This window comes from Protobothrops mucrosquamatus, unplaced genomic scaffold, assembly GCF_001527695.2.
Source record: "Protobothrops mucrosquamatus isolate PMUCROS unplaced genomic scaffold, P.Mucros_1.0 scaffold4317, whole genome shotgun sequence".
NCBI lineage: Eukaryota > Metazoa > Chordata > Lepidosauria > Squamata > Viperidae > Protobothrops > Protobothrops mucrosquamatus.
In genome coordinates this window covers 1-25,179 of record NW_015390231.1, presented here as the reverse complement: position 1 = coordinate 25,179, position 25,179 = coordinate 1, and the positions used below count along the sequence as shown (strand labels likewise).

The 25,179-nt window shown below is 42.8% G+C and overlaps 1 protein-coding gene across 1 annotated transcript in view; it reads right to left on the bottom strand.

Moving 5' to 3' along the window:
* The window catches only part of SEC24C (SEC24 homolog C, COPII coat complex component), a gene marked incomplete at its 5' end in the record, with an annotated part of 33,131 nt that extends 9,857 nt beyond the window's left edge, over positions 1-23,274 (bottom strand). Inside the window, 14 exons of the mRNA XM_015828196.1 lie at positions 438-534; positions 1,011-1,181; positions 3,577-3,693; positions 4,184-4,277; positions 5,116-5,307; positions 5,768-5,892; positions 6,944-7,059; positions 8,943-9,081; positions 9,375-9,502; positions 10,412-10,523; positions 14,891-15,030; positions 17,133-17,570; positions 18,857-19,035; positions 23,130-23,274. Coding sequence (XP_015683682.1) covers positions 438-534; positions 1,011-1,181; positions 3,577-3,693; positions 4,184-4,277; positions 5,116-5,307; positions 5,768-5,892; positions 6,944-7,059; positions 8,943-9,081; positions 9,375-9,502; positions 10,412-10,523; positions 14,891-15,030; positions 17,133-17,570; positions 18,857-19,035; positions 23,130-23,274 — 2,193 coding nt within the window. The remainder of the gene's footprint in view (positions 1-437; positions 535-1,010; positions 1,182-3,576; positions 3,694-4,183; positions 4,278-5,115; positions 5,308-5,767; positions 5,893-6,943; positions 7,060-8,942; positions 9,082-9,374; positions 9,503-10,411; positions 10,524-14,890; positions 15,031-17,132; positions 17,571-18,856; positions 19,036-23,129) is intronic.
* Between the last annotated feature and the right edge of the window lie 1,905 nt (positions 23,275-25,179).

Below are 25,179 nucleotides of genomic sequence, written 5' to 3'. Positions count from 1 at the left end.
CTATTTCCTCCAACTGAGCTTGGCAGACTTGAAGGAAAGAAATGCTCATGTGCGAATGCTGTTTGTTGACTTTAGTTTGGCATTTAATATGATCATTCCTCAGCATTTAGCAGACAAATGCTGGACCTGTTAGGTTTTAATACCCCTTGTGCATCTGGATTCTTGAAACTCAAGTACTTTGGCCACCTAATGAGAAGGAAGGACTCCCTGGAGAAGAGCCTAATGCTGGGAAAGATGGAGGGCAATAGAAGAAGGGGACGACAGAGAATGAGGTGGCTGGATGGAGCCACTGAAGCAGCAGGCGTGAGCTTCAATGGACTCCAGAAGATGGTAGAGGACAGGAAGGCCTGGAGGAACGTTGTCCATGGGGTCGCGATGGGTCGGACACAACTTCGCAACTAACAACAACAACAATAGATATATAGATATGTGCTCACCTGTGCTAGTACGCACTCTCATCACCGCATCAAATCCAACTTCTTTTTGAACATCTCTACGTAAATCATTCAAGAAGCGTTCCTGATCTGTTTCCACCTAAAATACACAGTCAACATGCTTCACATGGTGGATGCACAGGTGATTTCTAACAGAGGCTGAACAGCATGCCAAATAAGACCATTGCCGTGTACTTCCAGTTTATGCAGGATCTAAACTCTAAATCACTTAGAGATTCAGAGAACACGTTGCTGTTGCTTTAAAAAAAGAATAATCTGCAGTATATACCACAGTCTACAAGTCCAGAACTTTTATTTTGTTCACCGCAAGGTGCCTTAAACCACCTAAATCAACAGAAATCCATCTGAATTCAAAATTATGCGGTGAAAAATAATCAGCTTCATTGCTGTTTACTTTTTAAAGTGTATATTGACTCCGGTTGAACTAACCTGAGCTACTGCTAGTAAAACTGGCTCCTGAAATAGTTTTATTACTTGTGCTCTCACCTTTGAGACTATAACAGCAGCTATAAAGTAATATAAATGAACAGGTGTTAAAGCCAAGACAAACCATACCTGAAAATATGTGTATTTATAAATGGAGCCACCAGTCTGATACGGAACGACCCCCAAGGTAGCTACATCCAAATACTGATTTGGGAAAAGGAAAAGATCCACGCAGCACCCTTGGGCCACACAATCCTTGGCTAGGTTGTTGTAGAAATTGGTTTGAGGTTGAAACAGAGTCTAAAGCAGAGAAAACGAATAAGCAGAGAAGGCAGGAAACAGGATAAATATATTGAACCATGCCAAAAATCCCAGCTCAGAATTATCTCTATATGTCCTTTGTCCTAAACATGCCACCAAAAATAAAAGTAAAACCAATTAGGTAGTATATTATTTCCTGTCTATGAGAGGCAGTTTCGTCTAGGCCAGGGGTAGGCAACCTTGGCTCTTTTATGACTCGTGGACTTCAACTCCCAGAATTCCTGAGCTAGCATGAGGGAAACTTTGGCCCCTTCATGACTTGTGGACTTCAACTTCCAGAATTCCTCAGCCAGCATGGGGGAACTATGGCCCCTTCATAACTCATGGACTTCAACTCCCAGAATTCCTGAGCCAGCATGGCTCAGCATGGAAACCTCTCCCTTTCCCCTCAGCATGGCTGGCTCAGGAATTCTGGGAGTTGAAGTTCACGAGTCATAAAAGAGCCACGGTTGCCTACCCCTTGTCTACTGCTTAAGGCACTAGGGTAGAAAGCAGGAGACTTGAGTTCTAGTCTCGCCTTAGGCATGGAAAGCTGGCTGCGTGACTTTGGGCCAGTCCCTCTCTCTCAACTCAATCCACCTCACAGGATTGTTATTGTTGTGGGGAAAATAGGAGGAGGAAGGTGTGTTAGATACATTTGAATTGAGTTATGTGCAAAAATAAAGGTGGTATACAAAATAAATAAATAAAGAAGAGTCTTACATTTCAACGTTACCATATAGCTGGTTGAATTAGATTTAAATATAATAACATAATCTGCGAATTACAACTTGCATCAACAATCTCATTTTTTGAAATTTCTTAACAAAACCTTGCAAAAAGATTTCATTTTTTCTAATAAGAGTACTTTGTTCTAGAATTTTTGTTTCTTTAATGGATAAGGAAGCCACAATTATCTCCCAATAACAAAAGCTTAGCATTTCTTATTTTTTTCCTGAAAAGATTTAGGTAGAACGATCTCTAGGCAAAAAAAGCGGAAGAGGGGGTTACAGTGGAGATGCCATCAAACTACTAATTTATTGTTATTTTAATCCTACCTGGCATCCCCTTTTAAGAAAAAAATGCAGTGCTGAAATCTGAATAAAATACTGTTTCAAACTGTGTCATTCTGATTTACTAAGCTCAAGTCTTGGGCAACTAGATTATTTGCAGAAAGCACAATAAAAAAGAACATGATTGAAAAAAGGAACCGGATGAGCTTTCAGAGAGCAGATCTCAACCTAATATTTAAAGGACTGCAGATCAAAAGGATGCATGTATTTGCTTTGAAAATGAAGGCCTTTAGTTGGTCTTCTGAATATTTACATTATAATTTCACTTCTTTGGCGTTCAATCCATGATTTGTATTTGGCCATCAGATTAGGTTTCTTTAATTTGGCTATGACAGCTGAAGGAATGAAAAAGTTCTAAGCTTTTCCTGTCTCAGGAATTTCATTCAGAGGAGGAGCAAATTTTATTTTTCTTCATGTTATGGTGGGGGTTGTTGTTGTTGTTAGTTGTGAAGTCGTGTCCGACCCATCACGACCCCCATGGACAACGTTCCTCCAGGCCGTCCTGTCCTCTACCGTCTTCTGGAGTCCATTTAAGCTCACGCCTACTGCTTCAGTGACTCCCTCCAGCCACCTCATTCTCTGTTGTCCCCTTCTTCTATTGCCCTCAATCTTTCCCAGCATTAGGCTCTCCTCCAGTGAGTCCTTCCTTCTCATTAGGTGGCCAAAGATCCTGAGTTTCAACTTCAGGATCTGGCCTTCTAAAGAGCAGTCAGGGTTGATCTCCTCTAGGACCGATCGGTTTGATCGCCTTGCAGTCCAGGGGGCTCGCAGGAGTCTTCTCCAGCACCAGAGTTCAAAGGCCTCAATTCTTTTGGGCTCAACCTTTCTTATGGTCCAACTTTCACAGCCATACATTGGTTCTCTTTGGAACATTCTCCCCCCCCCTCAACTCTGAGATGAAGAGGCCCCCCACTCTCTTGGCCTTTCAAAAACATTTGAAGACCTGGCTCTGCCACCTCGCTTGGGCTCAATAGAGGAGCATGCAGCCGTGGGGCTGGTTAGCAATCTGAAGACCCCCTCTCTCTCCTTTGAATTATCCAATATCCAATTTTAACTATCCTTGCCTGCAATTTTAATTTTTTATATTCAGATTTTATGTTTTTTTTTCATTTGTTTGTACACCACCCAAATTCCCTCTGTGAGGGAGATGAGTGATTTCTAAAGGTGATAATAAACAATCAGGTTGGGATGATGGGACAGATCATAGCAGTGGGAAGAGTTGAGGTGGGGTGGGGGAGGCACAAAGCAATTAAGGAGACATAAGAAATCATAACCAGACTTCCTGCCTTAGCCTACTTCTGTTGGAATACGATCCTTTTTACCTTTTCTTTATCGGTATTCATCAGTTTCTTGTCATCTCTGTTCTTCAGCTTCCCTGGAGCCTCTGCGATAGGCAGCGATGTGTGAAATATGAAAAGCTTGCCAGCACAGTCGGCAGCCTGTAAACAAACATGGAAAGGTCCTTGAAATGACCATTGGAGACTCTTTTGTCCTCAAGAGTCTTATAAGCCCCTTCTCCGTGCCACCATTTATATTAAAATGTAAAAGAATGAAAAGTAAATGTAGCTCTTCATCTTTTCAAGTGATCCATCTTTTACAACCGGCACTTAACCTACTGATCTTATTCCCAACGTGCTACAAAAAAATAATAATTAAAAAAATCCAAATATCAACATTTGAAGCGCTTAACTCATCTACATTGCTCAAGATCCTTTGCATTCACGTTACAGATTTTTTTCTGCCTGATAAATATTACCTAAAATGATATAACGTTTTATATGGTTCAGTTAGCACATAATAAATTGGATTCAGCACTTGATATAGACTGCTGTTGTCTTGAGATGTTTACAGAATACTCAAAAAAAAAAAAAGGGAAGGGACTGAGAAAAATCAAGTCAAATTAAGGCGCTGAGGAGCATAAAAACTAACCTTTAGAGCTTCCATGCCAGCCTGAATCACGGGAGCAAACACTGTTTCTGTTTCTCTTGTATCAGCAAACATTTCTGGGATCTGATCCAACAGGCTGCAAAATGAGGAAAATCAAAGTCAAAGGCTATAGAAACCTCAACAAGTTATTTTTTTTATCAATGAGCGTCAATGCTTTCAAGCCAATTAGAACTTCTGAGGAAAAAAAAAAAACACCTATTTTTTCCCCCTTCCTGTTTTGTTTTTCAGGTGGATTTGTCTTTCTATTGGGGGGGGGGAATGTCAGAGCCCCTCAAATGTATTTGCCTTTAATCCTTCCTTTTCTCTCTCTTTTGCTTCTGCCTATTATTATCTGCTTCGTTCTACTCTGTGCAAGATACCCTCTCTCAGACCTTGCTTTGCTCTCTTGCCATCACTAACTCTCAATAAAAAAAAATCCTTTTGAGACAATGCCTGTTTCAAGAGTTCTGCTTTCTTGGGAGATGTAATTGAGGCAGGTCCTTTCATATGATCACCATCTGCAACCTTCCCAAGCCAGCATCTGGTAAGCAAAGTCAATCAGGGAAGCTGAATTTGCTTAAAGCCTGTACGGTCACTTAACAAATGCAGTGATTTGCTTAAAAATCATGGCAAAAAGATATAAAAATGAGTATGATTCACTTAGCAACTGACTTGCTTAGCAATGGAAATTCTGAGATCGGGGACTACCTGCATCACTTTGTTAATGTTCATGGTATAGGCCAGGTGTAGGCAACCTTGGCTCTTTAATGACTCGTGGACTTCAACTCCCAGAATTCCTGAGCCAGCATGGCTCAGCTTGGAAACCTCTCCCTTTCCCCTCAGCATGGCTGGCTCAGGAATTCTGGGAGTTCGAAGTCCACGAGTCATAAAAGAGGCAAGGTGGCCTACCCCGGTATAGGCTGAGTTTTGCTTACCTGGTAAAAACTGTGCGAGACTCACTCACTTTCACAAGAAAGCCATCAAGCAAAGGGACAAACATATCTGCTATATCTGAAACAACCATCATTTGTGGCTGTGCCAGGGAGCTCTTGACATTATAGAAGTGTAGAACTTTGTTGTAGGTGACAAAACCCACGCGGATGGCTGATTCTTCCATAGTTCCTTCTCTGTTAAAAAAAAAAGGTGTTAAAGATAGTAAAAAACGGGCTTGCAAAATCAAACTGAAAAGCAGAAGTAAGGCAGCATGAACAGAAGATTGTACCCTAATATCTACTGACCAAATTCCAAGTTTGAGGATGCAGCTGGGAAGTCCCCTCATTTTACAGATTACTTGATTGAAAGACTGATTGAACTGTTTTACTGAGGTAATTCCATAAGTAAGCTCATTTTACAGATTACTTGATTGAAAGACTGATTGAACTGTTTTACTAAGGTAATTCCATAAGTAAGCTCATTTTACAGATTACTTGATTGAAAGACTGATTGAACTGTTTTACTGAGGTAATTCCATAAGTAAGCACTGAAATAGGTTGATTATAATCAACATTTATTGTAAAAATTTCGCTTGGGCATTAATCTAATTTCAAAGGATCTCCCTTGTGGCCACTGTCTTATGTGAGCAGGTACCTGGGGAGGTAATCCAGGAGGGTCTTCAGTTCTTCACATACCAGTCTGACCAAGCCGCTCCGCACTGCGTTGTACGACACATCAATCATGAAAATAAAAGCAGGAGGGTTGGGATACTTGTTATTCTGCAAGAAAGGAACACGAGCACAATTATTCATCGCACACTACTGAGTCATTTCCCCATCATCTATGCCTTGAAAGAAACAAGCTTTAACAATATTTCTGCCTAGACTTAAACAAATACAAATACAATTCTTACAGTTTTCCAGTACTATTAGCATTATATCAGTGTTTATCAACTTGGGCAACTTTAACATATTGTGGACCAACTGTCACAATTCCCCAATATAGTGACCAGGGTAATTCTGGGAGTTGAAGTCCACGCATCTTAGAGTTACCAAAGTGGAGAAACACTGCATTTTATCCTGGCAAACCTTAATTTTTATTTAAAGTGTGGGCCTCTAGATTCTGCAGATCTAATGTTATAGAAGTACATCTCCCCAATATAAAGGCTAATCCAAATTCATCAGAGCAACCTTTTGTGTTTCTTGTATGTTGTAGCTAGTTCTCTTGTATCTGGAACCTGAGGCTTACGATAATTTGATTAAAATCAGCCTCTCTGAAGGGATCTACTGTATATCCTCCTAAATCCTTGAAGACAATTACTTATATTGTAATGAATGTTAAGGATGGATGGTCTCTCTGCCCATTTAACTTGAATGCAGACCGGAAAGACAATTGAGAAGTCGTGACAAAGTTGAGAAAATACCAAAAGAATGTTGGACACAATCCAGAAATAAAGAAAGAGTTCATTAGTAAATGATAGCTTAATAATCAGTCTACAAAGTTCAACAAGAAGATACTTATATTGTTCAGAGTCCACCTTAACCAGTGAACTAACCTTAATCCACGGCTAAATATTCTATCATTTTCTCTAGATTTTGTTCCTTGGCCCTAAATCCTGACAATACCAATTTGTTACAGACATCTATATAATTCCTGCCTGCTTGTTTGTGCTCTGACACAAACTTTTAAAAGGGACAAACATATCTGCTATATCTGAAACATCTGAAACTTAAAAGTAAAGCACTGAAGGCTGACTTTCTTCAAAAATTTGTTATTTAGCCTACCGGTCTCAGTGTAAATAAAATAAATAATAAATGCAAGCGGAGATACCTTGCAGTAGTCAACGGTAGCTAGGTATTCATAGGAGCCCATTGATAATTCAGGTCTGTCATAGTAATCCACCCGCCTGCCTGTGTGATCCAAATGCTGGAAGTAATGAGATGGCACTGGAAAAAAAAGAAAGAAAGAAAGGAGTGAAAATACCTGCACATTTTATTTCTTCTACCTGTCAGGCCAGGAATCTGAGAGTTTCAATTGTGAAGATGGCTCTTCAGTGTTCGGAGCAAGGGAAACAACCATTTTTTTTCTCTTTATAAATGCTTCATGTAAGTTGGCAACAATCCCATTTTACAATGTACTAAATCTGCCTTCTCTCCCTTGAGGCTGCCTTTGAATTGCCAGGCTTTATAGCTGAAACATCTGGATCTGCTTTACTTCTGCATCAACACCTTCCCCTATCTGTACTTTTCTGTGACATCATTACAGAAAACCTGGAAAATTCTTGGAGCTACTTGTTGGTCCTTGTAAAGCAGACATGTCAAACACAAGGCCCGGGGGCCGGGTACGGCCCGCGAAGTGGTTTCATGTGGCCCACGAAGCCATCCTGGAAACAGTGAGGGAACGGCCCCTGCTGCCTTGGCCCTGACCCTGGCCCAGGCCAGCCGGGAGCCAATGTACAATTTTGTGGTGGCCATCTATGCTGAAACGCATTCAGTCTTAGTTCCACAAGCCCCCCCCCCCGCATGGCCTGAGAGGAACAGTGAGGCTCCTCCAGTGGATCATGCCTTGGCACTTGCCCTGGTCCCACCCCCTTCTGCCAGAGACCCTCAGATCTGTCCCACTCCTGCCCAGGCCCCCACAGGCACCCTTGACGCGAACGATGTAGAGCTGGCCATGCCCACCCAGTAGGCCACACCCACTCCAGCCATGCTCACCCAGTAGGCCGCACCCACCCTGGCCACACCCACCCGGCCCCCTGAGGGTAACTGCAATGCTGATGTGGCCCTCAATGAAATTGAGTTTGACACCCCTGTTGTAAAGATATTACCCACCTATGGATTTTGGACGTTTTGTTTTCATAGTTCGTGGCTACAATTCATAGATCATGGCTACAGATCAATTTTTAGATTTCTGGGTGAGTTAGCTACCTACATTCTAAGACATGTTAATAGACCCTGCAGCCAATCAGTAATGAATAGTAATTTTCCTATGCCCGGGGTAGGCAAGCTTGGCTCTTTTATGACTCGTGGACTTCAACTCCCAGAATTCCCGAGCCAGCATGGCTCAGCTTGGAAACCTCTCCGTTTCCCCTCAGCATGGCTGGCTCAGGAATTCTGGGAGTTAAAGTCCACGGAGTCATAAAAGAGCCAAAATTCCCTACCCCTGTCCTATGCCATAAAAATTTAATTTCCAAATAGCATTGTCTTCCAGCAAAAAACACAAACATATTGCCTTTTATTTTGGATTTATCGTTCTTGCATTACAATTTTTGCACAAATGTTAATAGCGGAGAGGCTTAATGTAATCGTTTTCTCATTTTTTGAGAGAAAGCTGAATACGCATTTTTAAAAATAAGATTTTCTGCATATTGCATGTTTCATTTCAATAAAGGCAAATTCCTCAGCCCAATTGTAAGCAACTGCCCAATATTTAGCGCAAGAGGATGATGTATAGCTTTCATCATCTATATAAATAAAAATGTAAATGTTCGTTTGTTCAAAATCTTAAATCTCCGAAAGTTCTTCACCGACTGCTTTGAAATTTTGACACTACGTTGCATTCGAATACGCGTGTGTTTTTATATACCTATATTATATAGATGTCACACTGTGACAGGTAAAAACATGCTTTTTTGAAAAACAGCACCATCTGTTGGACGTAAAAGCAACACACGCTTTTACCAGACTGAGCCAGAGCAACACGTGGCTGGGTACAGCTAAATATAAATCTGTTCTTGAGTTTTCCCATGATGATTCCCCAGGTGGAATTCCTGCTTGGCAGCAGACTGCCCTCACCCTCTACAAGGTTCCTTTTGATAGGAAGCTCTTACCCTCAGTAACACAGTTGCAGAAGCAGCACTGGAATCGTCTTCCTCCTTCAATGAACTGCATGAAGGGGCACATGTACGCCTTACACCTATTGCACCGAATGGGACCCGATTCCCCATGGTCCACCAGATAAGGAGGGGCCTGGAAAGAAAAAAAAATACTGGATATTGGCACTGTTTACATTTCCCCTTTCTTTTCCAACACACGATATCAAAGAGCGTGTTTTCTGCATCCTCCTCTTAGTATTCACGTCCAGAGTATGTAATTCCTTCTGTCTGTAGAGCAAAGCATCAAAGTTAACTCTTGGGACGGAGTAAATAAAAAAAACTGAGTAAATAAAAAAAAACTCAAGGGAAGGTTTTCTTCACCCGGGGTCCATTATCTTGTAATAATATGTTGCTCTTTTATCTGATGATTCAGGCTATCAATCTTACCTCTTCTGTGGGAAGTGCAGCCAACGGTTTTATGACTGCAGCAAGAGGAACTTGAGATTGTTTAGCCATATCTGAAGTGCAGGGAATATTATAAGAAGTACATCTTATGTAGCGGGGACTTGTATTACCTTTAAAAGAAGAAATCAAAATTTTACCTATATATTCTTCAATAGATTTATTAACGTCAATCAATCAATCAATCAATCAATCAATCAATCAATCAATCAATCAATCAATCAATCAATCAATCAATCTATCTATCTATCTATCTATCTATCTATCTATCTATCTATCTATCTATCTATCTATCTACTTCTATATCTGCACTAAAAATAAATTCAAACACCAGGATAATATCAAACTAAAAGCTGTTTAATATAAATGCTGAGCTTTCGTCGGCCAGCACTGCCGACATCATCAGAGCATAAAAGCAAGTTAATGGGAGTTCTCTTTATGTTACCGGCCGGCTTTGCGCCCGGCTTTTCGATCTAGTCATTGGTCCACTTGATGTCTCTAATTGTTTTGTTTTTAAAGGGCATATCTATCTATCTATCTATCTATCTATCTATCTATCTATCTATCTATCTATCTATCTATCTATCATCTATCTATCTATCTATCTATCTATCTATCTATCTATCTATCTATCTATCTATCTATCTATCTATCTATCTATCTATCTATCTATCTATCTATCTATCATAGAATTCTTAGCAGCCAAACCTGAATAGGACCAACTTAACTGCTTATCATTAATTCCAGGCTTAAGATCTGACCTCCTCTATTCTTTTGTAGCTACTGTATGTATATTATTTTATATAACAGTATTCAGAAATTTAGTATGGAAATACAGCATGGCAAACTCCGTGGCTGAAGAGCCCAATATGAATGCATAATGAAATTCTGAACGGAAAAACTGCAGTTCTTCACTGTATAACGTAACTAATTTAATCCAAGTGTTTATGCTAAACAGCTATACAAGTTTCTTTTTTTGATGGCGAGTTAAGTTATCCTTGCCTTCGTGATTGCTATTTTACCTTGATCTTTCACCAAGAAATTTGTAGTAACAAGAGGTGGGACTTGCCCACGTGCTTCTGTGATGAATGGTTCTGACCCATGGTTATTCCTGTCATCTTCAATGACCTGAATCTAAAATGGGAAGCAACACGTTAGCACTACGAAAGTTTTAGCAAAGGTTGTGATAATATAACTTAACACATTTTTAATCCCTAAAGGAGGATATCCATTTTACCCTTCTGCTTCTTTTGCTAGGTTTGAAATCAACGGTCCAAAATTAGTGGTGTAGCTCATAAATTATATATTTTGCAATGTCGACTTCAAGATATGTTGTCTATAAAGTTTATTAAGTCATTGTTTACACCTTTTTATTTTGGCAACTGGACAGTCAAAGTTACAGCTGAGAATTTTATGCTGGAGCATTACAATAGCATTTTTGTTTATCAGGTGTTTTCTCTCTCGCTCTTACTCTCTCTGTGTATTTAAATATACTGCCTTAGGAGTTTCAAGTTGGATGATAATCAATAAAAAGACATTATGTAAAAAAATGTGAAAAGAAATCGGCTCTCACCGAGATATGCTTAGGCTACCCTAAACCAGAAGAAGTGATCCTTGAAACTAAAATAATCATCTAGAGAAACTAGTTGTCAGAGAAAAGACAAGTTCAAAATTAATTTGTATCCTAGTTTTCTTCCATCTGCTTCCTTCCCTGCTACAGACCTAGATAGATTCTATGTATTTTGGATGCAGCAATCCAATCCCTGAAAAAGAATCCATGTTTTTGTTGCATACTTCTGAAAAGTGTTTCTGAAAAATCTTATGCCAGATTTTTCAAAACAACGACCTTTTTGGTTATCAGGTATCCTGCTTCACCAATACTATTCCTTGTCTTGAAATTCGGCTCCACTAAAGCTATTCCAAAATTTTATTCTAGGTTAAGAAGAGCAGTGATAATAATTACTGGAACAACCTGCCTCCAGAAGCGGTGAATGCTCCAACACTGGAAGTTTTTAAGAAGAGACTGGACAACCATTTGTCCGAAATGGTATAGGGTTACCTGCCTGAGCAGGGGGTTGGACTTGATGACCTCCAAGGTCCCTTCCAACTTTACTATTATTATTATAATTAGTTGGTACCACCTGATACTGATTTTACTCCTAATCATTCAACGGAGAGCAAGATAAGTTAAACTGGTGATGCAATATTTTACTTAATTCTATTCTTAAATCTATTACTTATAATGTTATCCAAAACAATCGAAATGGAACCTTTTGATTTATGATCCAATTCAACTGCTTGTAAATATTAGCATGGTATTCACCTTTTTTTAACTGGAATGATTCAACCTCCTTTCCCTATAGATTTCAAATATTTTGAACAATATCTCTTATGGTGAAAATGACAGTTTCCCTTAATCTGAAACACATTTATAAAGAGACGGCACAGAAAGTTGAAGTGACCACACCAAGGAAGACTTATTTTTGTTTTGTTCCAGCTGTAAAAAAATTAAGCGAAGTTGGTAACATCACCAATCTATTTTATGTGTTGTGACCAAATTCAGCCAAGTTCCCAAGACAAAACAATATAGGAGCAATAGGCAAGTGACATTCTTTGTGCTCATGAAAACAATGATAGGAACTGACCTGCTGCTTAATTAAAATGAATTAATTAAAAAGGTAGCTGTTAAAATTCATGCCACAGCAGGTATATTGAATGCATCACATGTCCAATTTATCCCTAAACATTCATCCTAAGCATACGCTAAGTATGTAATGATTTCTCCAGCGGTTATTTGCTGGAAGGAAAAATATATAACCGGCTTATCTTTTTGCGGTTTTAAATGCCAAGCTTCTTATTGCCCCTTTCATTTTTGATGTACAGATGATTTCAACACGGGTGGGTGTTTTATTCTGTTTATCGAAATGTGAGCAGAAACAGAGGAAGAGGAGAGGTGATGGGACTAACACCAGGGTGGTTAACAAGGGGAGTTATTTTGCGGATACACATAGGCAGCCACTGACATGCAGACAAGAGCAGACAGAGAGAGAGACAACGCACTTACTGGGCTAGGAATTGCATCAGGATCTATTCTGTGCCTGGCTTTCTGCTGAGGTGGCAGCTCATTGAGTTGCTTTTTTTTTGTTTTGTTTAAAAGGAAAAAAAAAAAGAAGTAAAATTGCCACAAAAAAAGGGGAAGAGAGAGAGAGAGTAGTAAAATAAAAAGTACCAAGCAAGTGTTATCCTGTCTTTGTCTTCACTTCTACCACTGTTAAATGTATTCATCGGGACAGTCTTCATGCAAAGAAGGGGAATAACACTTGGGTTACGTTTTCACATTTTTATCTCCATATCTTGCTCTTCCGGGAAAGTACATTAAGAGGGAGTTAGCAATGCTCGTGCTTAAGTGTTTTCAGGAGAATTACAGACTGAGGTATGCGCTCAAGTCCTTTAGAGCAGGGCTTTTCAACCAGTGGTACGGGTACCACCTGTGGTACATTGGCACCTGGCAGGTGGTACGTGACCATCCTAGAAAGGTGGTAGCGGGGGAGGGGAATGAGTTGAACCGGTGGCAGCACCGCACAAGCCTGAGCGAGAGATGGCTGGAGCTCCAGGGCTATCAGGGCTCAGAGGAAGTGCCAGAATCAGTGCTTCTTCGGGACTGTCAGGGCTCGGTGGAAGCGCCAGGATCAGCGCCAGGCTCCAGCTGGAGCTCAGCGCTGATCTTGGTGCTTCTGCTGAGCCCAGAAGAAGCGCCGATCAGCTGGAATGTTGCAGCCTCTCCAGGGTCTTGTGATTTACATTCAGATGCTTGGCAACTGATTCATATTTATGACAGTCACAGTGTCCCAGGGTCATGTGACGTGACCAAAACCTGCTGCAACCACCCAGCAGATTGAGGGAATAAAAACCAAACACCCCCCACCCCACTCCCGCTGCCAATCCTCAACAGAAATGCTCACAACAATGGAAACCTCGGACAGGAGGAAGAGCCCCACCGAGCGGGCAGGCAGGTGTTTTCCTCGGCTGTGGCTTGGGGGGGCACTTTTTTCAGTGCCATTGTAACTTCGAACAGTCACTAAGCGAACTGTTGTAAGTCGAGGACTACCTGTACTTTATCACTTTTTTTTTTTTTTTGGGTCATCAAGTTTTTGACACCTTGCTAGGCGACTGGTGGTACTCGGATGTTGCCATATCCTAAAAGTGGTAAAATGGGTGAAAAGGTTGAAAAGCCCTGCTTTAGAGGAAAAGCAGAAAAGGAAGCAGAGCTGCTAACCACTTTCTTGTTGGCCTTAAAATGTAGAAGGCTGTACTTCTTTTCACCAGCTAAGTTGGCATTGCAACTGAAAAGGCATTTTCAGGTACACTGGGGAGAGCCACTGCAACTACCACTGGATAGTAACAAAACCCAGAATAGCATCGTAACATTCATTGTTCTGGAGAGATAAGCTTGTAGTGATATGAAGGATTTGGGTCCTCTGAATCTGGTCACAGATTCTTAGAATCCAGCCCACAGCACTGTAGGTTTACAACATGCTGCATGCTAGCCAGGGCCCCCCTAAAAAGCAGATTAATGTCAGTATGCCTCACTTTAGTAACTGTGAAACAGCCAATCACATGCCTAGTCTGATTACTGGCCCCTCTTTCAAATATGCTTTCCACAGATTCAAAGAATCAGTCTAAGCCAGGGGTAGGCAACCTTGGCTCTTTTATGACTCGTGGACTTCAACTCCCAGAATTCCTGAGCCAGCCACGCTGAGGAGAAAGGGAGAGGTTTCCATGCTGAGACATGCCGGCTCAGGAATTCTGGGAGTTGAAGTCCACGAGTCATAAAAGAACCAAGGTTGCCTCCCCCTGGGTCTAAGCCAGGGGTAGGCAACCTTGGCTCTTTTATGACTTGTGGACTTCAACTCCCAGAATTCCTGAGCTAGCATGAGGGAAACTTTGGCCCCTTCATGACTTGTGGACTTCAACTTCCAGAATTCCTGAGCCAGCATGGGGGAACTACAGCCCCTTCATAACTCATGGACTTCAACTCCCAGAATTCCTGGGCCAGCATGGCTCAGCATGGAAACCTCTCCCTTTCCCCTCAACATGGCTGGCTCAGGAATTCTGGGAGTTGAAGTCCACCAGTCATAAAAGAGCCACGGTTGCCTACCCCTGGTCTAAGCTATCAAGATTATTCATGTAAACAAACATGGATTAAACACGAGCGTTCACACTAGTTCCTATAACCCTTTTTCAGCTCTGGTAGGACCACAGGAAAGGCTGTAGGCTAATTTGTGATAATCTAATCAATATAGTATTTCTTTAGAAGCCCAGCTCTGGAAGCAGTTAGGACGCCAAGAGGGATGCAAAAAGTAATGCGCAAAAAATGCCCTTTGGCTGTAGAAAATGACTATGAATTAAGCAAACGCAGAGGAACCAAGAGTCTTGTTCTCCCTCCCACATCCCTTTCTACAAAAGGATGTTAAATCCTAAACGTGATCTGCCTCACTTACTGGGCTAGGAATAGAGTCTGGGTCAAGTCTTTTGGGCAGAGGTGGTGGTGGTGGTGCTGCAGGCTGACTTCCATAATTTGCTGGTCCGGGGAAAGCTGCACCATACATTGGTTGAGTTCCCCTATTTTGCCCAAAAGAACCTGGAAAAAAAAAAGATACAGAGATTTATTTATTTATTTTTATTTATTTATTGAATTTATATACCGCCTTATCTCCCTTACGGGACTCAGGGCGGTGAACAGGCGATAATAAAAACCACGATAAATATACACAATATACCTTTATTTGAACGCATAGCAGAATTTGAAGGGTCCAGATTAATATTAACCTCTCAACTGCTTTGACTAAACTCAGATTCTGATTATACCACTCAAAGCTTCAATGCGGACAATTTTACTTAGAATCCTAAAATAAACCCTAATTGAATAATGCTTTTCAGGATCGTCTCTGAAATTTAAAAATCCCTCCAGTATGTTAATTACCTTAATACAGCTTGATAATATTTCCACAGAAAAGCTTTGTAAAATTGGAATTTCAGACTGGATCAGAAAAGCGGCATAGAGAATCTCCCACACATTCTAAAGAATAAAGCAGCAGAAAATACTGAAAAAGTTCTTTTGTTAGAATATTTGCTTCTATCCGGATTTTCTGAACTTTTTCATATTTATCACTATATATTATCAGAGCTTCACATATTTCAGCAAGCAAACAGCATTAAGTTTAACCTATTAATTTTAATGAGATGACAAATAAGACTCCCTTTCTTAGGATTCATCCCACTGTGCTTTTTGTTGAAAGGTATTACGTTCCTGTTTTAGAAGTTTCACATCTGGGATTAATTACATTTAACACACATAAGATTTGAACTTTTTTTTTTTTTTAAAGTATGGTTCTCAATTGTTAAAAAAATATTGCAAGGGCAGCAATTAGCAGCTATGAAAATAACCACTAATTCACTGTTCATTATGCTCGGAAGCAAATTAATTTATATATGGAAACATCTATCGTATCTTAATGTAGGAAAAAACATTAGTGATCGAAATGCCATTTTTTTTTATATATAGTTTTCAAAATTGGCAGAGGAAAAAAGTCATATGAAAAAATGCTACTGAAAGATCTAGAGAAAGTAGAAATACTACACTGGGAATTGTTTTTCTTAGATTTAGATAATGAATAAATGGATATTTTATGATATGACATTATTATTCAGCAGCTTAGAGGAAAAAAAACCCCCAGATACCAGTATCTATCATACAACTCAAATCAAATACTAAGATTCTAACAAACACCACCCCATCCATCAGTTCACATCCAATTCACAGGGTTAAGAGGAGCCTCTGAATCAAACGCTGCAGGAGAAAAAGTATAGGGCAGTGATGGCGAACCTGTAAAAGACCGAGTGCCAAAACTGCAACCCAAAACCCACTTATTTATCACCGGGTGCCAGGTGGACGTGGCCCACTGAATGGGCATGGCTGTGGTGGTCATGGCAGACTGGGTGGGTGTGGCCAAAATAGGCGTGGTCACCTCGATATTGCTCATGGGGATGCCTGTGGGGGCCGGGCAGGGTTCGGGGAGATCCAAGGGGTCTCTGGCAGGTGGGGCAGTGGGCAGGAGGCTCGTCCTGCAGGGTGAGGCGAGGCAAGGCGGGGGTGCCATTGTCGTAGGGCAAGGCGAGGCAGGGGCTGGGGCTGCTGCTGCTGCCTGATACCACCAGCCCCCGCACACAGAGGCCAGTGAGCACATGGGGGCCAACAGTGTCCGTCAGCAGCCACAGCCTGCCGGCCCCTCGACTGGCGCACTCTGGGGCTCCGCAGCCCGCCACCAGAAGTTCAGAGAAGCCACCTCTGAGCTGGACATATGGCTGACAGCTGAGGAGGCGATGCAGTGGGTCGTGCCCGGGAAAAGGAGAGCATGCAAGGCCAGGAGGGATGGGGCAGGGGGGGAGGGAAACCAGCCTTGCTGGGATGCATCCGGCCACGTGGGACCTCGACGAGTTAGCGGGCGGCTGGTTGAAGAGGGACGGTTGCCATCTCCGGGGCATGGCGCGCGTGCCCACAGAGAGGGCTCTGAGTGCCGCCTCTGGCACGCGTGCCATAGGTTCGCCACCACTGGTATAGGGAGAAGCTCACCCATCCACATGAATATAAGCCTGTCTCACTAGTGTTTGGATACAGTCCATTGACCTTTCCTTAGATGTAAAGTAGGGACCAATGCACAGGTCATTTTTTTTACAGCGTACCATTTTGCTGCAGCGTGTATCCTGGTTGTGAAGGATGGACAGGAGGCGGTCCCTGCAGTCCTGTTACTGGTGGCCTAGGAAGCGGTCCTGTCATAAGTGGCTGAGGTGGTGGTGAGGTCACATGATTTGGCTGGGAAGTCAGCAGCCCAGTCATTGGTGGTCCAGGCAACAATGCACCCTGCATTGTGGGAGGCCTTGAAATCCCCGTAGCGGGAGGATAACTGGATACTCCAACCCCAGCAGTTGAAGGTGGGGGAGCAAATGGGGGTTGAGAGGAAGTATGCAGGGCCGAGGGACCCGATCCCTGAGGCAAGGTGGTAGGAGGCAATCCATGAGAAACATTAGGAGGTGGTGGACCTTGGCCTGAATGTGACACATATTGCCCAGATCCAGGGGCAATAAAACTTCCTGAGGCAGGCATAACTGATGTTGGAGGACCTGAGGAGGAGATACATCAAACAAAATTTAATAACTAGTTCCATTTCCTTGGTTAACATATATTGATGACTGAATTTTGTGATGTTCCTTAACAAATGACTTGACTGATTTCCTGTGCTAGAGTTACTTTCATTACACACATAGATGTATTTTCATTTGATAACAAAGATAATGTAGTACAGATGAATCCCTACTGATTTACCTCAATTACCCAAGCTTTAATATAAAAGAAGCGTTTGCACTAGGGAACAGCCCCTAAAGTTGAACTGGAGTGAAAATCAAGGATGGCAATAATGCCAATAAAGTCCAGATCTATTCAAATAGGCCAGAGGTCTCCAACCTTTCCAGGCTCAAGGATCGGAGGGAAGGAGAGCACCTTAAAAATTGGTGTGTGCGCACATACCATATACACTGGCGCGGATGGGATTTTAAACTCTAGAGCAGGGGCGAGCAATTAATTTTCACAGGGGGCCACATGAGAAACTGGGACCCTTATGGAGGTCTGCTGCTGCTCTTCTGGGCCAGACAGGGATAGTCAAAGGGCCAGAGCTGGACATAAAATGCTCAGGTTTGCGCTACAGATACATCATAGTATATTAGCAGAAATGTCTGCTTCCATTTAAGATGGAAGGTGCCTTGAATGGCTTTAAAAATGTAATTTTATTGTAATCTAGAAAACCAGCAGACAATGTCTAGTTCAAATCAAGGTCAAATCTGGCTGAATTCAAGCCTTGCCCATGTCATTTTCTTGGCAACCACAGGAACGTGGTTGGTGATGGCCTTCTGGGATGTTGATTTGATTTTCCAAATTGTAGTCTTGGCATCTCTCCCCAATGCCAATCACTCCTTAGCTGTTCAGTGATTTGTAATATTGTAATATTGCAGGATACTTGTCTCTTCATGGTATTTATAATATGAAAAGCCACTGAGTATATGTATGTTTTCCTGAAGCTGAAACTCAAATACTTTGGCCACCTAATGAGAAGGAAGGACTCACTGGAGAAGAGCCTAATGCTGGGAAAGATTGAGGGCAATAGAAGAAGAAGGGGACGACAGAGAATGAGGTGGCTGGATGGAGTCACTGAAGCAGTAGGCGTGAGCTTAAATGGACTCCAGAAGATGGTAGAGGATAGGAAGGCCTGGAGGAACGTTGTCCAGGGGGTCGCGATGGGTCGGACATAACTTTGCAATTAACAACAACAAATGTGTATGTTTAGGAGGATCATTTTTCCTGAAGAAATTCCCAAACCAGACCACCTGCCACAGGCCAATGTTACATTTCTCACCATAGTTCAGTCCAGCTGGGGATGGAATAGAGGATGATCCCCTGCCTATCTGCATTTCTGCCATCTGATTGGCCAGCTGTTGGGTGCTAGTTGGAGGCAGTCCGTATTGCTGGAAAGCGGGAGGGTGAGCCATAGAAGGAGGTGCTGTGCCCGCCACGAACTGTTGAGAAGCAGAGGTTCTGGAGGGAAGAGAATGAAGACATTAATTAGATGTCTAATTTATGAATAGAGATCACTTAGTCTACATCAGTGATGGCGAACCTTTTAGAAACCGAGTGCCCAAAACCCAGCCCCGCCTGTCCCCGCTCCATTCCTGTTCCGCTCCCGCCTGCCCGCAGGGCCACTCACTGCCTCCACGGCCCGCCACAGATTGCCCAGGTGGCCCAGCAGCGCCATGGCGGCCATGCCCTCCACCCAAGCCCCGCAGCATCATCTGCACGCGACGGGGCACAAGGGCAGAGTCTTGTCCCTGCTGCTCGGCTGCCATGTCCTTGGCTGCGTTGCTCCGCGCCGGCTGTGCTCGGGGGCGACTGCTGGTGAGGAGGGGGCCACGGGCGGGGGAGGTGGGTCTGGGGCAGGCAACCTTGGCTCTTTTATGACTCGTGGACTTCAACTCCCAGAATTCCTGAACCAGCATGGCTCAGCCTAGAAACCTCTCCCTTTCCCCTCAGCGTGGCTGGCTCAGGAATTCTGGGAGTTGAAGTCCATGAGTCATAAAAGAGCCTTGGTTGCTTAACCCTGGTCTGGGGCAATGGCGTGAGTACCCACAGAGAGGGCTCTAAGTGCCACCTCTGGCACTACATTATTGCTTATACTTAGCCCTGGAAAGAGACAAATACTTGCAATTCTTGGATTGTGGTGGACCTAAAACTCTTTTTCAGTTCAGAAAGTGATCACACCACCGGAGGTTTGAATAATTTTATACTTTGTCACTTTCTGACAATATTATGTATGGACAATGGATAAGATAAAGCACAAGGGGCCATTATAGAAATGACTTTTAAAGTGCTTACATTTAAGGCAGGGATCCCCAACCCCAGGTCACGGCCCACTACGGGGTCACGGACTGTTTCAAACCGGGCTGCAGGAGTGATAGGCAAGTGTGTGTGGGAAGCTCCACTTGCGCAAGCCATGGATCCTTGCGCTTGTGCGCAAAGCTCCACTCATGCAAGCGGAGAGCACTTAAGTGGAGGACACTTGCACTTGTGCACAAAGCTCTACTTGCACGAGTGGAGGGCGCTCACGTGCAAAGCTTTAGTCACGCGAATGGAGCTTTACACACAAGGGCAAGTGCTTGCTGCTAGTGTGAGCGAAGCTCCACAAGTGAGTGCAAGTGCCCTCCGCTCACATGCAAAGCTCCATTTGTGTGAGTGGAGGGCGCGTGCACCAATGGAGTTGTGCGTGTGTACTTGCGCCTACCACTTGCACACATGCCGGGCTGGGCCACCAAGGTTGAAATGTTGGGGGCTGCTGATCTAAAGTGTTTTAAATTTGGATCTAGATTTCAGGAAATGGCTTTCAGAGAGAACTTAACTAGAAGGAAATAATCTGTCTTTTCAGACAATGTCAATTATATTTGTACATATAAAAGTTGCGCAATACATAGATCCATGTACTGTACTGCACACCTTTCGTATGTACAAATAGGTTTGGTAGGGGCACACTTAGAGCAGGGCTTTTCAACCAGTGGTACGGGTACCACCTGTGGTACATTGGCACCTGGCAGGTGGTACGCGACCATCTTAGAAAAGTAGTGGGGGGGGGGAATGAGCTGAACCGGTGGCAGCACCGCACAAGCCTGAGCGAGAGACGGCTGGAGCTGAAGGGCTGTCAGGGCTCAGCGAAAGCGCCAGGATCAGTGCCCCTTTCCAGCTGATCAGCGCTTCTTCGGGGCTGTCAGGGCTCAGTGGAAGCGCCAGGATCAGCGCCAGGCTCCAGCTGGAGCTCAGTGCTGATCCTGGTGCTTCTGCTGAGCCCAGAAGAAGCGCCGATCAGCTGGAATGTTGCAGCATCTCCAGGGTCTTGTGATTTACATTCAGATGCTTGGCAACTGATTCATATTTATGACGGTCACAGTGTCCCAGGGTCATGTGAAGTGACCAAAACCTGCTGCAACCACCCAGCAGACGGGGGAATAAAAACCAAAAACCACCCCACCCCCGCTGCCAATCCTCAACAGAAATGCTCACAACAATGAAAACCTCGGACAGGAGGAAGAGCGCGGCCGGGTGGGCAGGCAGGTGTCTTGCTCAGCTGTGGCTTGGGGCGGGGCACTTTTTTCAGTGCCATTGTAACTTCGAACAGTCACTAAGCAAACTGTTGTAAGTCCAGGACTACCTGTACTTTATCACTTTTTTCCTTTTGGGAGGGGTCATCCTTTTGGTGGTACTTGGATGTTGCCATATCCTAAAAGTGGTACAATGGGTGAAAAGGTTGAAAAGCCCTGACTTAGAGTACCTATTGGCAGTTCCTTAAAAAAGCCACACCTTTTCTTGGGATCAGAAAGCTCTGGGTTCTGACAGACGCAATGAAGACAACCATGCCAGATTCAAATAGTGCACATTATTATTATTATTATTATTTATATTTAAAGACCACTCAAATCCAAAATGATTCTGGGTGGCTTGCAATTAAAAAAACAAAAAACACCTATATATACAGACTTTGAACTGACAGGCTCACAACTCAGAAAAGAACCTAATAGATTTCAGTAAAATGGCAGATCTGTGAGAATGAATAATATTCCTCCCAAATAATATTTCAAATGAAAAAAATGGATTTCATTTCTTCAATACCTCCTCATAGTTTCTCATTCGGTTTTAATTTTATGATTCGTGGACTTCAACTCCCAGAATTCCAGAGCCAGCCATGCTGAGGGGAAAGGGAGAGGTTTCCAAGCTGAGCCATGCCGGCTCAGGAATTCTGGGAGTTGAAGTCCACGAGTCATAAAACAGCCAAGGTTGCCTACCCCTGGTCTAAGGGGATGGCAAAAAAAAAAAAGCCAAGCTGTTCCTTTTAATCTAAAGAGCCCTGAACGGCAGCTGGGTGCAGAGTCATAATCTCCACTCAAGAGAATAATAAATTCCACTTCTAGACCACAGCACACGTCTGCACTTGAATTATCATGCATCGTGAGGAACAGAATCTGGCTATAACAGATGGAAAAGGATCATGGGAAGGATGAGAAAATTAAATGAGGAAGTAATGAAAACATCTAAGAAGATGGGGAAAATAAGACCAAGAAACATGAAAAGCGGAGATCCATCGTCTCATACGTGCTTAAGTGAGCATAGGCCTCACTAAACTCAAAGGGATTTAGTTTTAAGTATATGCACACTAGACGGAAAAAAAGCTGCCAGAGATCATAGCCATTTTTTTCCAGGAGGAACTTAAGCTAAAATATGCACAAGTATAAAGAAGCATATTTTAAAGGGCCAATTTATTAAGGGCCTAGGCCAGGGGTAGGCAACCTTGGCTTTTATGACTCGTGGACTTCAACTCCCAGAATTCCAGAGCCAGCCATGCTGAGGGGAAAGGGAGAGGTTTCCAAGTTAAGCCATGCTGGCTCAGGAATTCTGGGAGTTGAAGTCCACGAGTCATGAGGGGGACCATAGTTCCCCCATGATGGCTCAGGAATTCTGAGAGTTGAAGTCCACAAGTCATAAAAGAGCCAAGGTTGCCTACCCCTGGCCTAGGTGTAATTTAAGACTATTAGAATCCTTTCTCAATCAGAGGATATGCCCATTCACATTTTAAGTTTATTCTTTAGCAGCTTCACATAAAGGGGAAATTTTATGTATTGATTTAGGGAGTGCTTTTTGCAGCTTCTATCATACAGCTAACGTTGCACATTCTTAAAAATACGAAACACTATATAAAAAAACCCAATAAAACACTAGACTATAAAACCAATGAGTATGGCATGAATAATTCCAATTCGTGTTTATACTAGCAGCACCACTATTCATTATAAATGCAATCTCTCCCTCGAGTGCCTCAGATGCTCTTTGGATCATCCAGAACTTCTTAAATGTCAAGAGTGAGAGTACCAAACTTTTATCTCATCAGTGATTGTTGCACAAGAGTTCCTGCAGAAAATGCTTGCTTCCAATTTCCCCATCATCTTTCAAGGGATAGGGAATCTCCACAAGCACTGTATATAGGCAAATCTAGAACTTACGGGCAAAAATGTAGCAAAATGCAATGCCATATTTTCTGTGTTCCTGTCCCACAAATACCAGGTTCAAGTCCTGAGTAGTCTTTTCTTAAATACCTTTGCAAGGGAACTGTAGAAGCAGGTATCCCATTTCGTACATCTCCTTGTCCAAGCTGGCTACAGGCAGGTTGTCCAGAAGGGATTAATGTTCCAGATGTTGATGCAGATGCTCCAGATGAGGTGGGGGGCGCTCTTAGAGAACCTATAAGTATTGAATTACATTGTCAGTTACACATCGGTTATCCAAATTGTTGGCATGACCATTCATAAAAACAATATGAAACAGACCCACAACATTATATGTAGTATATTTTATCTTTTTATAGTATATCTTTATGCTACACAAGAATTTCATTATGAGAAAGAGAAAATAAAAAAATGAAAATTAGATACATATGACATTTGGCAGAGGACCCACCAAATAACAGGAGAAAATACTCTTGTTTAAGAAAGAGAAAGCGGTCTGTTAATGACACTTTAGCAATGAGCAGAAGATGCTGTTCTATTCAAACTCTGCAATTCCTCATGCAGACAAATATGGCTAATAAACTATAGCTCTTCAGATGGTTTATTCAGTATGTCAAGTGCGTGAGGGATTCTAGTTTGTCCCTCCCGCTATTTTACCCTGATATAATGCAATATCCAATAAGAGAAAGGAAAACGAAGTCTTGTTACTCAGTAGAGGCACAAAGGCCAAATTCCTTCAGCAGGTTTTAATTACTTTTAATTGGACATATTTAAATATTTTGTTTTAATTAAATTTTAATTAGGGATAATATGTATATATGTTAGTATTTTATTCAATTGTCAGCCGCCCTGAGTCCGTAAGGAGAAGGGCGGGATATAAATGCAATTAATAAATAAATAAATAAATAAATAATAACTAAAAATGTAAATGTTTGTTTGTTCAAAATCTTAAATCTCTGAAAGTTCTACACCGATTGCTTTGAAATTTTGACACAACGTTGCATTCGAATACGCGCATGTTTTTATATACCTATATTATATAGATGTCACACTTGTGACAGGTAAAACATGCTTTTTTACAAAAACAGCACCATCTGTTGGACATAAAAGCAACACACGCTTTTACCAGACTGAGCCACAGCAACGCGTGACCGGGTATAGCTAGTTAAGATAAATGAATGTTGATGAATCAATGAACAGACCAGCACTGCAAGTTAGAAGTTCTAGTACAGTAATGGCGAACCTTTTAGAGACCGAGTGCCCAAACCACAACCCAAAACCCACTTATTTATCACAAAGTGCCAGGACTGCATTAGCATTGTGGTGTCCTCAGGGGGGGGCATGGGGGCGTGACACACTGGGTGGGCGTGGCCCACTGGGTGGGCATAGCTGCGGTTGTCGCGGCAGACTGGGTGGGCATGGCTGGGGCGGGCATGGCCACCTTGATGTTGCTCATGGGGGGGGAACGCCTGTGGGGCCGGGCAGGGTTGGGGGAGATCCAGGGAGTCTCTGGCGGGTGGGGCAGTGGGCAGGAGGCCCAGCATAGATGGGGGAGGCACGCAATCCTAGCTGGGACTAGGGGGGGCATGGCACCGATGGGGATCTGGCTTTCCCTGCTCGGAGTGGCCTTTGGCTTGCTGGGTGTGGGCGTGCTCTACCACCTCTATTTGAGCTGTTCTAGCTGGCCGCTTCGTCTCCTTTGTGCTGGGTGGGGCTGCCCCTCCGGGCAGCGGCCTAACAGGCCTGCGCAAGCTGCTGGCAGCAGCGGCACGTGTGCCCACAGGGAGGACTCTGAGTGCCGCCTCTGGCACGTGTGCCATAGGTTCGCCACCACTGTTCTAGTATATCTGAATACTGTGCTCAGATAAATTACATAAAGACCAGAATTAGAATTTTTTAAAATAGCACTTTTTCCATAGCCCACTATTTCCTAAGCTTTATTTTAGCCATTAGTGTTTCTACTATTTTTGGGAAAACATCGTTGTTACTAGAAAGTTATCTGTGATCGTATTAGGATTGTTTCTTGCTGCCTAAAAGCTTTGGCCTGATGTCATACAATTGTAGGAAATATCTGCAAATGTCTTATAGGCACATTCATTTCTCTACCCTGCAATAGTTTAATATTCAGATGAAGTGTAAT